Here is a 15,644-nt window from a genome sequence, read left to right as displayed (position 1 = left end):
AGGACCCCACATTTAGGAACGAGGTTTTTTGGGGTGCTGAGCTCCGGAGGCGGGATGGAGAGCGCCGGGCCGGGCTGCGGGATCTGCCGGCTGGGCGCGATGCGCTGGAGCGGGGCGCGGTATCCCGCTACACCCCGCCCTGCGGCACAGAGTCAGGCCACGCTTCCAGTTTATACAGTTTAATACATGTGAAACAAGATACATTTCCTTTTGAGTAATGGATGCATAAATAACAGAAGATATATGTGAATGCATAAATATGAGGCGGCATGGAACGAACCAAACAAAACCGATTGTTTTAATTTCTTTTTTTTCCCCTGTATGTCTTTGCGCTGCCGCCGCCCGGCGCTTGGGCTGACGGCGCGTCCTCGCGACGGGCTCGTCGCCGCTCTCGTTTAGCATCGGCTTTCCACGGCGAAGCCGTCCCACGGCGAGAGGGGCTGGGTGAGGGGTAGGGAGGGGGCAGGGACCGGAGCCTTAAAAAAAAGAAAAATCCACCCCAAAACTGCAAAAACCAAAAAGTGGTGTTAACAGGTGACCCGAATTCCTCTAGAGGCTTCTCAGTCGGAGCCGGCGATGGGAGGGCGAACGCGTCCACGTGCGGGCGCAGGGGGTGCGGAGGGGAGACCGACAGAAGGAGTGCAAATGGGACGGTTACGGCTACCACCGAGGTTCCGAAGGCGTTCTGCTACGAGGAGGACACAGCGTTAGCTTAAATGCTCGCGAAGAACATCACCTAAGACAGCTCTGTATACCTTTATATACTGTATCAATAATTTACTTTGAACTGCAGTAAACAAAATACATTTCTTAAATAATTTACTATTTATTTGTTTTGCTTTTTTATCTCTCTGTAAATTTAACTTTTTCCTTTTTTTATCTTTTTTCTTCTTTGTAACACAAGAAACCATGTTTGCGCATGTTAGTTCAGATTATTGCGACATTTAACCTGAATTTCACTTAAAAAAGGAAAAAAAAAGGCAACAGCACAGTTGTACAAACAAGAAGAATGAATAACTTATTATTGCACTGGCTACAATTCAGTAGTGATTTGGTTTTTTTTTCTGTAGTTAGGACAACCTCTAAAGTACAAAGGAAAAAAAAAAAAAAGAGAGAGACGTCTAAAGCATCAGCTGTGAAGAGAAGCTGGTGGGATGATGGTGGAGGGAAGGAGAGGAAAAAAATGAAAGTGAAGAAAGAAGAGAAACATTTGGAAAATGAATGGCCGTAATAATTAGTTCCACATAAAACCCAAGGAAACACCACCCGGTTGCAGAGTCACATGTAATGCAAAAAACAGTACCATTTCTCTATAAAAATATGTGCATTATGAAGAGAGAGTTTTTGTGGGTTTTTTTTTTTTTGTCTTTTTTTCCTTGTTTTGTATCTCACAAATACATTATTTCTATTTATATAACTGCTGATATACAGACAATGTACAGCTCCCATCTCCCGGGCACTCCCGCGTAATGTGACATTTCTAAAAGGTGCCTTGTTAAAAGTTGAGCATCTTTAAAAAAACAAAACCAACAAAACAACAAAACCCAAAGAGAATCCCCCAAATCCCAACCACCACCACCTTGAACCCGAATCAATGTGATTGAGGCCGCGGAGGTGGGGTGGGAGGAACGAAGCGACCCTCTGAATTGACTCCACCTTCCCTTTAGAAAAGAAACCCCCAAACCGCTTTGCAAATCCGCTCCCCCCACCCCAAAACCCGTCACCGTTTCGTCCAGCCGTTTGTTTGGTTTCTTTTTCTTTTTAATTTTTTTTTCTTTTTTGTGTGTGTGTTGTTTTTTTTTGCAAACCTCCACAGCTCTTAAGAACAAGTGACTGCGAGAAAGGAAAAAACGCGCGAGCGCAGCCACTCACGTACCTGCGGCCGCTCAGTCCCTTCGGTTTGGAAACCCACATTGGTGTCAAGCCCTTGAGACCCCCCGCTCCCCCCTCCCAGAAAGCTATACTGGGTCATCGATGTCGTCTTCTGTTGCAACAGTCACTGGGACCAAGTCCTGCTTCCGGAGGGGGCCCTTAGCAATGCCCAGGAGCTCTTTGCTTTTCTCGGGGTTGCTCCACTGAGTTTTTAGGTGATCCGGCTTTTTCAGTTCGGAGGCGGCAGGGTCTGGCCGGGAGTCCACGGAGGCCGGTGTGGACTGCCCGCTGTCCAGGAGGAGATCTGAGAGGCTGCTCAAGGAGCTGCCATCCGACTGCTCGAAGGAGAAGTTGGGGATGGTCAGGTGCTCCCCACGGCAGGGGGGCTGGCCCCGACGCTCCGCTTTGGAGGCCGGCTCCCCGGGCTGGCTCTCCACCAGCTCCAGGGCCTCTCTATAAGCCGGGAACTCGCAGGATGGGGTCCTTCGCCGCAGCATGCTGTTCTCGGAGGCTTTGGTGCGTGAGGCCGCCCCGCCGTCGTCCTCCATGGGAGGATCTATAGAAATGCAGGGTGGGCTCATCTTCTTCTTCCTCCGGGCTCCGTGGACATACTCGGACTCCATCTGGATGCGCTGCTTTTCCTCGGCAGGGTCCCCGAAGCTACAGTCCCCATCACTGATGGAGGGGCAGATCTCGATGGAGTGCCGCCTTTGGTCATCTGCCCAGCTGGGCTTGTTGAGGAAGCCCTTCGTATCGATGCTGAAAAACTTCTTCAAGTCCTTCTCCTTGCTGCTGCCCCCGGAGAGGCTCGTTGTGCTGCAGTTCTTGAGTGGCACTGGAGATGGGGCCGGGGAGATGAACGGCGAAGTCGAGCGGCTCCCAGTGTCCGAGTACTCCCCTCCCCAGTCTTTGGCTGAGCTGTTGATGTGGCGAACCTCCTCGTCAGCCAGGTCGGAGGACTCGAAGAGGCAGCCCTCGGGGTTGGGAGGGCTGCTACCGGGGCTGGATGGCCGGCTGGGGACGCCGTGCTGGCCGCAGGCGTGCTTCCGTGTGAGTGTGCTGGGGTGTCGATGCGGGGAGGATGGGGGGGAGCGTGGTGGGGTGCCCGGGAGGGAGGCAGCCCTGGGATGGAGTGGGCTGGGAGCAAAGGTGCTCTGAGGTTGCTTTGCTGATGGTAAGGTCTCTCCAGGCTCTGCTTGCAGGCTGTCCTTACGGTCTGGAGTCTGCCCGTCCACGGAGTCTGTTCGAATGGCCTCCTGGAAGATGAGGAGAGAGAGAGATGGGGTGAGAGCCTGGGGATCTGCCGGGCCAGCGGCACTTCCAGTGGTGAAAGACGGCACACGGCAGAACGGTTGGTGGGTCTAACACACCCCACACCACCCCATTCCTGCCCCTTCGTGCCAGCCTCCGTCGGACCCTCGCTGTACAAGAGGATGCAGTTTTGCTAGCAAGCAGACCCCGAGCCTACGTGTACAGGGCTTGTCTCTGCTGGGTCTTTCTGCACGGTCTTGGTCTTGCTCTAGCACCAAATCCTGAGTCAGTGCAACCTGTCTACAGTGACACGGTGTAGGGCTGGCCGCAGGCTTCTCGCAGCACCGGCTAAACTGAATTGGGCGTTTCTCTCTGTGCTTTAGCTGTTCTTTCATAGAAAGGTACATCCACAAAGATGAAAGTGGGTAAAAAGGGCCTTTCTCTGTGTGTTACTTGCTGAGACCGGAGTATATTAAAGTTTATGGCACCAGCAACATTTTGTTCTAAAAAGGGGAATGATACTCTCAACTCCAAGAAAAGAAACCCAAGAAGGAACAGGAAAAGAAACGAAAGATCCAGGTGACTACAAAGGAGTTTACCTCTGCAGGCTCTTGGCCTCTCACCTGTCTGCACAGCAGCTTGTTGAGAGTAGGAGATCGAGGTGTGATGTGGGGAGGAAGGATCTTCCAGCGATGGCGGCTTTCGTGGTTGGGAGAACGGACTGCCAGCTGGAGGGACTCCGTTGGGACTCTCAGGGAGGAACACGTTCCCACGGGCTGGGAGCGGATGGAGGTGATGGACCCTAGGAAGCAGAGAGAGAATAGTCACCACCACTGCTGGTGTGGGGGCTCTGAGGGTTTGAGGCAGAACCGGTGCCCACAGACTCCAGCAAGGGGAGTAAATGCAGGAGGGGAAAGGAAAAGCTTGTCTAGTCTGGCTGAAATCCCAAGCCTCAGCATAAGCCTTGGGCAGTGCCAGGGCTCAAAACCAGGTGTCCCTTGTCCTGTTTCCTGCCTTCACTACTAGGCCATATCTCATCAGGGCTGGCAGAGAGGGTACAGATGAAGTCTCTGCAATTCAGCAGCACTGCATGTGGCTCTGCCTTGCTCCGGGATATCGCCTGTTACAAACTTGATGCTCATAGCTTCTATTTTCTGTCTCAGGTAACAGGAATCTTCTCTTGCAGCCGCTGCGACACTCAGGGTGGATGGTGGCCACCATGACCACATGGCAGGAAATGAAGGGCAGGAGGTGGGGTTGCGTTTGAAACTCTGCCATTCTCGCTTGCCCGGTAGCATTGCCTTGGGTGGATTTGTAAAACGATGTTGCCCGTTTGGAGAACATGGATCCGGGAAACCTGGTGGCTGTGCCGGATCCTCTGAGTCGGGACACTTGGGTTGTCTTTGCAGTGCTGCCAGGCACGGGCTTGCAACCTTACGCTGCTCTGCCATATGGAGGCAAGAGCAGCACTGCTCAGCTCCCTCGGAGCCTCCAGAGCTCCACTTACAGGTCCAACCTACAGCCTCCTACAGCCAGCGGGCAGCCTGCCACCGATTTCTCCGGGAGGAGACACCGCTGGCAGGCACAGAGCAGTTTTCCCATTCACCACAACCCAAATGCTACCACCACCGTCTGTCCACGAGGCAGACCTTGGCTGAACATGGTCCGATCAGCAGCATGGAGACTGCTTCAAGTGGTTTGACAGTCCCTGAGCTCATGTATCGGGCAGGAATCAGCCTCTTTATGAAGGCTCCCAGTCCCCTGGCTGACTCTAAAGGCAATCCCTCCACCCCAGCCCCTTCATGGTGCTGCTTTACTGCAGTTCTGCGTTGTTTGAAAGATCTTTTGCTTTTTTATTTTTTTGGCTGCAGGATTTATTGTCCTCATTAGCTTGAAACCCAGCGTCTGTTTCTACATTGCTGCTCCGTGTTAAAAACACAGCTATCCATCACTTCAAGAGATCTCGCCCAGAGGTCAGGGAACTTGAACCTATCACAAAAGCCATCCAGACAGATTGCAGTTGCATTTCAGAAAGAGATTTGTTGTTGGCAAGAAAGAAAAGTTAGTGTTTAATCATTTTTCTTTTGGAGCTTTTCTCCAGAATACCACAGAAAGAGCAGAGCAGTGAGCTTCCCACCCCATAACCTGCCCCACTTCTCCCTAGCTTTTTTTAGGGCTCTCCTAGAGCCAGTGTTTCAGTGCAAGTCTGTACCACTCAATGTGCTAATCCAGGCTTTACGAAATGTTTTTTACAGTGCAGAAAAACTTTGTCATAAAATCTGTCACAAACATGGTCATAAAATCAAAACCCTATGCTCTCCTCCCTGTCCTGAGTTGGAATTTCCTTCTGTTGGAAACTTTCCATCTAGCTCTCATATAGGAAACCAAACCCCCCTCTAAACTGCATACTCAGGAACACTGAATATCTCTGGATTTGTGTATTTTTCTCTTGTTTTTCTAGTAAATCAGGAAACTGCATCTAAGACCAGAATAACACAAGACCTCGTCATCTCACACTATTTTTTCACTGTGTAGTCACCAAAGTGTTGGGAGAAGACCAGACATCCTTAACGGACATTGAAAAGTCCATGAAAGCACAAATGCTAATGTGAGTCTCTCTGTGGGCTCACGTTTACTTGCACGTAACTTATGGGACTGTGACTTGACTCAGCGTTTGGTCGGATCAGAAGCAGCACAGCTCTGGGTGATGCTGGTTGGATGCATCTACCAGACCAGGTAAAAAGTAAGGGAGCTGTCATATCCATCACTCAACTGCTCTTGGAGAGAAATTTGGGAAACATGAGAAAATTCTTGGTCAGTTCTACCCACCCCTGCCAACATCACAGCAGTTTTACACTGGTATAAATCCTGATTTACACCCACTACAGAGATGAAAACCATCCCCAGTAGTCCAGCCATGAAACTCAACCTCTGTTTTCTTTGCTTAGCAAAGAATTTGCAGGTGAAATAATAATAAATACTGAGCAGAGAACATTAACTGGTATCGAGGGAGTTTGAACAAATATAGAGTTACTTCACCCAAGGAAATCAGAGCAGATCTTGCCAGCCCCACCAGCGTTTGCAAACCCACTACTCATCTGTCCGAGCAGTTCTTGCATTTCAAACAACATTGCATCAAAGGAAACCAGGCTGGTAAGTTCTTGGGAGACACTCAAGAAGCACGTGTGCTTTTAGGGAGGCAGATATTTTCTTTCTTATTGATTTCCCTTTCAAACCAACTCGCCCAGCAAAAGAGAGAGAAAGGCATTTTAGGGGAAATGTATTGGGATGCAGTTGGGTAAATGTGATTCCCTGACTGTGGGGCTCTCTCCACAAGATTCATCGTAAGGCCAGGCTAGAGAGGCACTGGAGAGTGGTTTCCAATCTTTATGAACCCAAAGAAACTCCTGCACCTCTGAACTCAGTGTACTGTGCTACCGAGATACTGCTCTGAGACTGAAGACTCCCTGAAACAACAGCTGTAAAGGAGCTCTGTCAGGAAGTCATATAGACTCTGGCTTTTATTCATGTTGATTTTATTGATTCGTACTCATGATGTCAGGGCTGATCACTTCAGAAGAAATGTGCAGCTTGTAACCCTTTTCCTCAGCTAACAGCCTGTCCTCTATGCCTCCGACATTGCTTGGGAGCCCCACTTCTTCCCAATCAAACACCCAAGCCACCAGCTTTCTCCCGAGAAAATGCAGTGATGTGACGAAAACACGAAATTGTGCAGTGTGTGGGCAACTGCAGTCCTGCTGACGGCATCAAATCGGCGCAAGCAAGCCCTGGCTCAGCCCACATTCGGCATGGGTTGCTTACTCCACATCCAACCGCCACGTGTACCTGCTGCCCCGTGGTTTGGCTAGAAGGAGGAAGGGAAAGCTCTGTGAGCAGTATACCTCTTTGGGATTTGCAGGGATACATTTCCATCTCCACCTCATGGAGGGGGAAAGGGGCTTTCGCTGGCATCACCGGACGGAACATGTAGCTGTCGTTGGGCAAGGAGTGCATGCGGGAAACGGAGATCTTGCGGACCGTCAGCAGGTTTTGGGAGTCCTGTGGCCTCAGACAGACTGCGCCGCCCTGCAAAACAAGGAGACAGGGAGATGGGGTCATTCAGCATCTTGGTGGTGAATTTACAGCAGTTTCCTCCTCGTCTACTTTTTGTTTTAAAACCTTGTGCAGATGTTCCTCTTGGCATCTGACAGTGAGTCTGCAGCCCTGGTGACTGCAACGGGATACCAAAGCTACGCCGTGCCAGCTAAGTAAGGAGCTCAAGTTGCGACTGGAGTAAAATGAGGCATCAATGACCCACCACTAAGCTGACTCTTGGACACCACAGAGAAAAAGTGAAGTCCAGAAAAATGGGGCCCACCCTCTAAACACTCAAGAAAGCCAGCATTTCTCACAAGGTTCTGCTCTGATTTTCCCGGGGATGCTTTCAGCCCGGCCTACGTGGCGATGCCCTTCTCAAAGCTACTCTGGGACAGGTGGGCAAAACTGGCCAGTCCTCAGTCGCAATGACCAAGGGTACCAAGTGTTTCTGGAAATTCCTGTATTATCTCCCCAAAACACACATACAGGCAGACATTTAAGCACACACATGAACACCACCGCAAACCCTGCGGCCTCTCTCCTAAAACATGGAGCATTTTGGGCACCACTGACCCCAGAGGAAGACAGCCACATGGCAGGAGGCAGAGGGAAGGAGAAGACACCATGGCAGCACGTGTGTGGGTGTGAAGCCTGGTTGGGGGTAGAAAAGGGATTTCTCTGTGTTTACTTTCGCTGTGAAACAGGTCTGGTTGGAAATGCTCGGACAGAGCACATCACAAACCTTAAACTTGACCCCTCACTACTTCTCTGAGGCCCTTGTCACTTCAGGCACCTTATAGCAAATTTATCCTGGGGTCTTAGGAAGCTTTAGGGACTCAGACCATGTCCCTGTGGTGCTGACAGAGCAGCTGTGAGAGGTGGTGCCACGACTTGGCGAGTGTGGGGGGAGTGGGAGCCCTTGGAACAGCACCTGCAGCCTGGCTCCTGGCCCTGAGGTTTTGGTACTAGACACATTCCCCTCACAGTTTTTACCACGTTATCTAAGGTACGACTAAGTGCTCTGGTTTTACTTTAATGTCAGCCTCCAGTGACTGATTGAAAACATTTTCCCAGCTGCATGTCTTAAATGAAATGTATTTTGCTTTGCTCTGCCAGGCTGTTTTTCCCTCTCTGCTAGCAAAATCTGGGCCTGAGATCCCTCGCTGGATAGTTTGGAGGTCACCAAGGATCTGGTTAAATCTGTTTTTTCCATACATTCCTGGCTTACAAATTTATTTCCTCAGATCCCTAAAGAGACACATCCTGAGACAAATTACTCGATGCTTTTATGCTGTTGAGCTTGGCTGAGATGACGGGGAGACCAGCAGCAGTTATTTACAGGTAGTTGGCATCCAGCGCTGACTGCTGCCTTGCCCAGCAGCCCTCCGGGTGCAACCCAGGTCTCTCGTCTGATATATTAATGCATCAGCAGTGTGGCTGTGCCAGTTGGCCTCTGGCCATTACAGCTAATAAGCCATCAGCATCGCAGCACCTGAGCTGAACGCAGGCGGGCGATTGTTAACACCCCGGTGCCACACAGAGAACAAAAGGTCTTGCTCCACTTTCTCAGTAGTCTAACAGAAGGATCACAATATTTGTCTACTAAATCTCAGTTTGTCTTTACAGGTTCTTGTATGTGTCTTCTCTGGTGGGGACAAATGAACAGAAATCCCCTCTTGACATAAACAACTGCAATTTTTAAGGTTTCAGCTATTGAGACCCAACTGACTTAGGGACGTGGCACATTTCAAAAGGTTTCAAAGCTGCTGTAATAAGTACCTGAAATATGAAACCTGGACAGGAGGCTTGTTGGCTCACACCTGGTGAGCTGCTCTCGACAGCTAGGAAGGTTTGGAGATGCACCACCACAGGCACTGCTGCTCTTTTGGTGGGAAACGCCTGATGCAGTCGGGAGCCTGATCCGATGCCCTGGAAATCAATGTGGCTCCTTCAAAACCCATGAAAACCCAACCTGGACCAGTGCTGCTGAGACTGCACATAGTGAATCCTGCCTGCAGGCACCCTGAGAGCTTGGGAGGATCTCAGGCATCTGATAGGGATGTGCAAGGTGGGAGCCTACTCACCATGGGACCCCCCTCAGGCCAAGTAGAAAGGCATTAAAAATTGACCGTAGAGGCTCATGGTGATGCAGCCAGAGGCTCAGTTACACATCTTTAACCAGTGAGCACAATTCCTTCCTCTTGTGTCTGGGAATCAACAATCAGTTGGAGCTCTGACTTTGCTCTGCTGCAGAGGGAGCTCGAGAAGAAATAATCCTGCAAATACCTCCACAGGACACGACCCTTCCTGGGTGATTAAATGGCCAGAAGATAGTCTGTAAGCAAAGGTGACTGGCAGGATACTCTGGAAGAGGGAACACTGTAACTTCTCAGAGGCCTGGAGCCAAGAGCCTGCAAACAAGCTGTGGGCAAAATTCCCAGAGGAAGGGCTCCTCCTGACCCCTCTCTGAAGGCGTGCACCTCCAGCACTGCCAGAAAGCTTAGCTGTTTCCTGCAGCCTCTGCGGTGGGGAAGGCAGAGGCACAACGAGGGCAGGAGGTAACTCCCTGCCTGTGCCTGCCAGCGTTGGCATCCCTGCACAGGCCAGCTCCGGTGCCATCCGGGGTTGTGCTGTTGTTTCCCGCGGAGGTAACGAACTCTCAGCTCTGTCAGCAGAAACCCAGGACCCTTTGCAGTTGCATTTACAAAGTCCCAAATTTTGCCTGTCCCTGAAAGATGCCTTCCCTGCGATCTCCCTTTGAGCCTCTGCAGCTTCCAGGTGGCCAAGCTAATGGACACCTGGCAGAGCTATGAAGGGGAACCTCCTCGAGGATTATACCTTCATATCACTCCTCCTGCACAGGGTAAACCACTTGGTCGTCAAGAGCTTAATCTCAACCCAGAATTTGCTTGTGATGCTGTGAGCTACTTGTGACTAGAAGGTGCCTTGATAGACGTCGGGTAATAAAGGGGAAAATGGCCCAAGTCTAAAGCAGATTAATTCTGCGTGGCCCCCGGAAGTTCTCTGATGACGAGAAGTGTGCTCCCCACTGCAGTATGTGTGTCTCCATCACTGGCTGTGGCTTGCATGATCTCGTGCCCACCCGGGGACACCTGGAGCTCAATCACCCCGAGGAGGGCACTGTGCTGCAGCAGGGCAAACCGTGCAACACCCTGACGTGATGTGACGTGGGCAGCGATTCATGGTGCCTTCGGGAGGGACTGAGCAGAGGGGGCTACAGCCCTTCTGGTCTGCTGGGTGATCTCCCCAGAGCATCTCCTGAATCCACAGCTCCGGTGCTCGCTGAAAGCCTAACATGTTGATCTATTATACCTTTGTTTCCTTAATACTGTGTCATAAAGAGGTTCTTACAGTAACAGTAAGAAAACCAAACTGGGCTGTGTTTTCTCCACAAAGGACTCCACCTGCCTCCAGCTCTCGATACTTCATTTGAGGACAGACTGCTCACACATCACATCCGCACATCAAATGCGAGACTTTTTTTAGCTAAAAAGAGTATTTTGTTCATGTCCCACACAAGGCTGCTGGCAGAGTGGGCTGGGACACCTTCTTTGCCCAGCCCCTGCACACGCAAAGGCAGTATGAAGGACAGAGGATGGAAATGACTGTTGTGGCTGTGAAGCGACAGGTTTAGGACAACTCAGACACCACCGCTAGCTGCACAGCACCAAAGCACAACGCCACAACGCAGAAGCAACGACGCGACGTCATTCACCTCCGCCTCGTGGCCTGGGGTTTTGTGGGAAGGTGTCAGGACATGGTGGGGAACAGAGCAGAAGGACGGGATTTCCATCACAGGAGCCTCTGCCCCCTCCAGCGTGTCTGAGTCTGGGATGGCTAAAGACACATTCTCACAGCTCAGCTTCTCCTTCAAATTGGGGAGATAAAAGGCATCAGTAGCAGAGCAAGGCTGAGTCTTAACGCTTGAACATGTTTGCCCCGTGGCATTTCCTAGTTGCCCCATTCATCCAGAGCAGGAAGGAAAGGAAAAGAAAAGAAAATGTGGGCTGCAAAAACTGTCAGAAATGGCAAGAAAACACAGAGCATCTTGCAACACCTCCCAGGGTGCCCATGCCACCATCAATGGCGGGATTACTTATACAGAGCTCTACGTATTTAATCTCAGGTAGTGAAATTAAATCTCAGTGCAGTGAGCAGCAAGCTCAGCGCCGAGCTGCCAGCCATCCACGCCTGCCCAGAACAGCCTGGGTGTCCCAGATGGGTGAGGGCATTGCCACAACCCAGCCCTGCCGCGGTGCCTCTGCCTCACTGCCGCACAGGGGAAAGGGAGCCCTCGCTTGCGAATCCTCACCTGCATCTGAGCAATCTCATCCGCAGGGGGAAATCTGTAGCCAGGTCCCTGCTCACGCTGTTCTCCCCCTGGGGATCATCACCTCTCACTATGGGTTTTCTAGGGCTAAGAGGAGGCTCTGCATGGCTCCTGATGTGCTCGGGAGGTATGGGAAGATGAGGAAAACCCAAGGAGAATGAACTCAGTTTGCAATCACAGCCTCTGTGAAAGGATGTGCCCTCTCTTCCCGCAATGAGAAAAGCAGCCTGGGTGTTTATGGTGCATTTTCCTGCAGAAATATCTATTAGAAACTACATTCAAATAGTGAATTCCCTATTGCCCTTTAACTAAATTTCTTTTTACTTGACTTAATAAAGTCTGATAGATTTTACAAAAATCTAATCTAATGCAATTTAATCTCAAATCCCCCATTGATTTTGCAGTAGATTTACTTGCAATCACAGTGACAAAGCAATTTCGTATTCACTCTTAATCATATGCTGCTGACACGGGATGAGACAATTATCTCATGCCCCTCCTTCTCCCCCTGACTTATGATCACCCTATTTTTCTAGAGGACTAATAGAAATCAGAGAGCAAGAAGTGTCTGGAAAATCACTCCAGGAATCTCCAGCCTCTTGCTGAGGGGCTCTGACAATTCCCAGGGTCCGAGTCAGCCATGCCCTAAGCAGGGCATGAGCCAGTGGGAAGCTGCATCTTACATCAGTACCAGACGTGCTCTCCTGAGCTGTGCACTATGATTTGCTTGAGGGTCCTCTGGAAATCCCAAAGTGGGATTAAAAAGAACCTGAGCAGGACTTCTGTGTCTGTCTAAAGGGAATTTATGCCATCCTTTGCTGTATGTGTCAGGGTTGACGGTGCCAGCATTCCCAGGACTCCCCGGTGCTGCTGCCCATGCTAAAACGACAAGGACCGATGTGTTGGCTGGGAGAGCAGGACAGAGACCTGTGGCTATTATGCTTCACAACCTTTGAATGAACTGGAAATGGCAAGTCAGCTCTCCCTCAGAACAATGATCAGGACAGCGTTAGCTCTGGAGAACACGTTTCAAGTAGCCTTCCACCTCAGGGAGCCCACCCGGGATGACTCAAGATGTGGAGGTGGTGGTGACATCTCTGCCGTAGGGGGACCCGGGAAAGCTGCCTTCCTCCCACGCTGCCTTTTCTCCTGCCTCATTTGCTCTGTGTCACTCGGGATCTGCCTGCCTGATGATCAGACAGCAGTGACTGGTGAGAACCGTCCCCTTCCTACCCTGCGCACAAGAAGAGCAGATGCTTTGTGTGAACTATTACCAGGGCTTGGTGCTTCACCTGCACTGCTGGCTCTGACTTCATGGTCTCCTGACTTCTGTAGGGTGCCCTGCTCTCCGGGGCCACTGCACCTCCCCTGCCTCCACTGGTGGCCGAGGTAGTTGCTCCTCTGGACATCTCCAATTCAATCTCAGCATCCATCTCAGCATCCTCCTTGGCCTCCTTGTTGCTTTCCTCCAAGTGCTTCATCAGCACTGCCACCACCACGTTGACTAGGACGAACTGTGCAATGAGGACAAAGGTGACGAAGTAGACGGGAGAGATAACAGGCAGGTAACTGAGGCAGTGCTTGTCTTCCCGAGTGCATTCCCGGAGAGTGTCCTGCAACAGAGAGGGAGAGATGAGCGATTAATAAGGGCTCGGGCTCTGCTTGGGCTCCAAATACAGAAACATCAAAGATAACCCACTGAGGACTGCAAAGCATATAATTACATATCCCAGACACAGTAGCTTGTAGGTACAACTAAAATGGCCAGAAGAAAATATGGACACCATGAATTACATCACCTGCAAAGAGGACGATTGTGTTATGTCCCATAGGCACAGGGCACAGAGTGCATGGTTACTTCTCTCAGCCACAAGGACTGGCATAATTTTCCTGAAGTACTATATATATGTTAAAAAGAGTGAAGTTTCAGGTTGGGCGAAACTCAAGCAATAATTTGTCCTAAGTCTCGCCCAACCTGAAACTTCACTCTTTTTAACATATTAATGTTAATTTTGATGTTTTAAAAGGTAACCTTTTTTGTTTTCACACAAGAGGTGTCTGAATTTGTTTGAAATCTGTGTCTATATATCTACTACTCTATATCTATATAGAGAGAAGAAAGTACTCAGAGATTGCACATACCTTCATGATACCATTCCAGTTGTCCCCTGTTGACACCCTGAAGAGGGTGAGAAAGGCCATGCCGAAGTTGGTGAAAGTTGCGTGCCGGCTCAGACCTTCACAAGGATTTTCTTCACTGCAGTCTGCAGGAGAGAGAAGCAGAAGCACGTCAGTGAAGTGAAGTTTGCCAGTGGTTATTCAGAGCAGCCCCCCAAGCCTGACAGTGAAGCCCTGAGATTTGTCACACTGATTCCTGGCATCAGGGAGGGCTGCTAAGCGGTGATCTCGTGGTGGCCTGCAACTACTGAAGGGCAGCTGTAGAGATCATGCAGCCAAACTCTTCTCAGTGGAGACAGATGATATAATGGACAGCAACACACTGTGGCTTAGGAGGTCCAGGTTGGACATTAGGAAAGGTCTCATCATCTACAGGGCCCAACAGCCCTGGGACAGGTCACCAGAGAGGTGTGGAATCTCTGTCGTTGGAAGTTTTCAAGATTTGGCTAGACAAAGCCACACCTGCTCTGAGCTAGTAATGGGGCTTCAAATGGGAGACTGGGTGGAGGCCTCCAGGGCCTCCTCCACCAACATTTCTGTGATTCTCTTGACTTTACCCCAACAGGCAGAGTCAACACAAAGAGATCTAAAAGGAGGTGGAAATAAGCAGATTTGCTAGGGTGTCTCAACAAATACTGCTCTCTAGTGCCCTTTGTCTGTTATCCTCTTGATTGCATCTTTGTCTTGATTATTTTTCACAGGGCACATCTACCATGAGGGATATTTCACTGAGATAAAATGGAACAATTTGACATGTTTTCCCCTGAGAATTAATATACTAATGAATGTAAATTGAACATATGAATTGTCCCTCTTTCCATAAAACACAGGCTTATTAAATATTCATTAGAACAGACAGGCAGCAATGCCTCTTGCAACAGCATTTCACTCTCAGGTTTTTATTTCAGAGGCAAATAGGAAGGAAAACCAGAAAAACAAATAGAAAAAAAACCCACAAATGACCAGTCTTGGAGGAGTGAGCACTGATGGTTCTTGTGGCTGACACAGGCCAGCAGTGACCAGGAATAAGAAGTGAAAGTATTTCCCAATTAAATCAGGATGGGAAGCAGTGTGCTGACTGCCTGCAGTTTGCCCCAGGCAAGATCAGGGCTTTCCATGTCTCTGACCACTTGCTGTAGTTACCTGGTGGCTGGCGTTGGCAAAGTGTGTGCGTGGAAACACAAAAAGTATTCAGAGCAGCAGAAGGTGCCTCTGGGAATAAGACATTTTTCACCTTTGTGGCTGTACAAATACATACCTATATATCTAGATATGTAATAAAAAACCCACAGTATTTCATTTGGGGTGGTTGCAGAACTAATTTCTTTCCAGAATTTGTTTGAGACGGAAAAATAATTTGTCTCTGGTTGAAATAAATATTCTGCTTTCAGGCATTTGTAATGCAAGCAGAGGGCTGGACTCATAAAGGGGATTAATGACAGCCATAAAATCACCGAGGAGGAATGGCCCTTCTGATGCTCTTGAAGCCCTAACTGGGATGCAAACATTGAGAAGGCAGACACATCTCCTTCCAACAGCATGTTTAAAGGCAGTGACTGCTTTGGCCTAGCTAAGCTGGGCAAGGAAGGGCTGTAGTGTTTTCTCTCTGACTCCATCTGATATTCTTGGTGGTGGTGGACACATTCATGATCAGCTCTGCAGTATCCTCAAGCCAGAGGAATAAATGATGCTGGACAATCAGGAACCAGTGGATGTTTCCTCATTTTAGGTGGAAAGGGGAAGGTGATGCTGAGAAGAACAACGGACAGACAAGACTTGAGCAGCTGGAAGAGCAATGTCAGCCAAGTGCAGAAAACTAATAGAGTGTGGTGGAAGCTCTGAGGAGGGACATGTTTACGGTGGCATCTCTCCAGCACGAATCTGACTACCATCC

General features: G+C 49.8%; 1 protein-coding gene across 1 annotated transcript in view; it reads right to left on the bottom strand.

Annotated features, from left to right (window-relative positions):
- Positions 1-215: 215 nt before the first annotated feature.
- CACNA1H (calcium voltage-gated channel subunit alpha1 H) overlaps positions 216-15,644 on the bottom strand; it is a gene marked incomplete at its 5' end in the record, with an annotated part of 256,893 nt that continues 241,464 nt past the window's right edge. Inside the window, 6 exons of the mRNA XM_082006716.1 lie at positions 216-3,128; positions 3,747-3,925; positions 7,026-7,209; positions 10,958-11,110; positions 12,847-13,185; positions 13,715-13,836. Of these exons, the coding sequence (XP_081862842.1) occupies positions 1,959-3,128; positions 3,747-3,925; positions 7,026-7,209; positions 10,958-11,110; positions 12,847-13,185; positions 13,715-13,836 (2,147 nt within the window). The 3' untranslated portion in view covers positions 216-1,958. The remainder of the gene's footprint in view (positions 3,129-3,746; positions 3,926-7,025; positions 7,210-10,957; positions 11,111-12,846; positions 13,186-13,714; positions 13,837-15,644) is intronic.

This window comes from Phaethon aethereus (genome assembly GCF_964289735.1).
Source record: "Phaethon aethereus genome assembly, chromosome: 15".
Classification (NCBI taxonomy): Eukaryota; Metazoa; Chordata; class Aves; order Phaethontiformes; family Phaethontidae; genus Phaethon; species Phaethon aethereus.
This window is presented reverse-complemented; position numbering and strand designations above follow the sequence as displayed.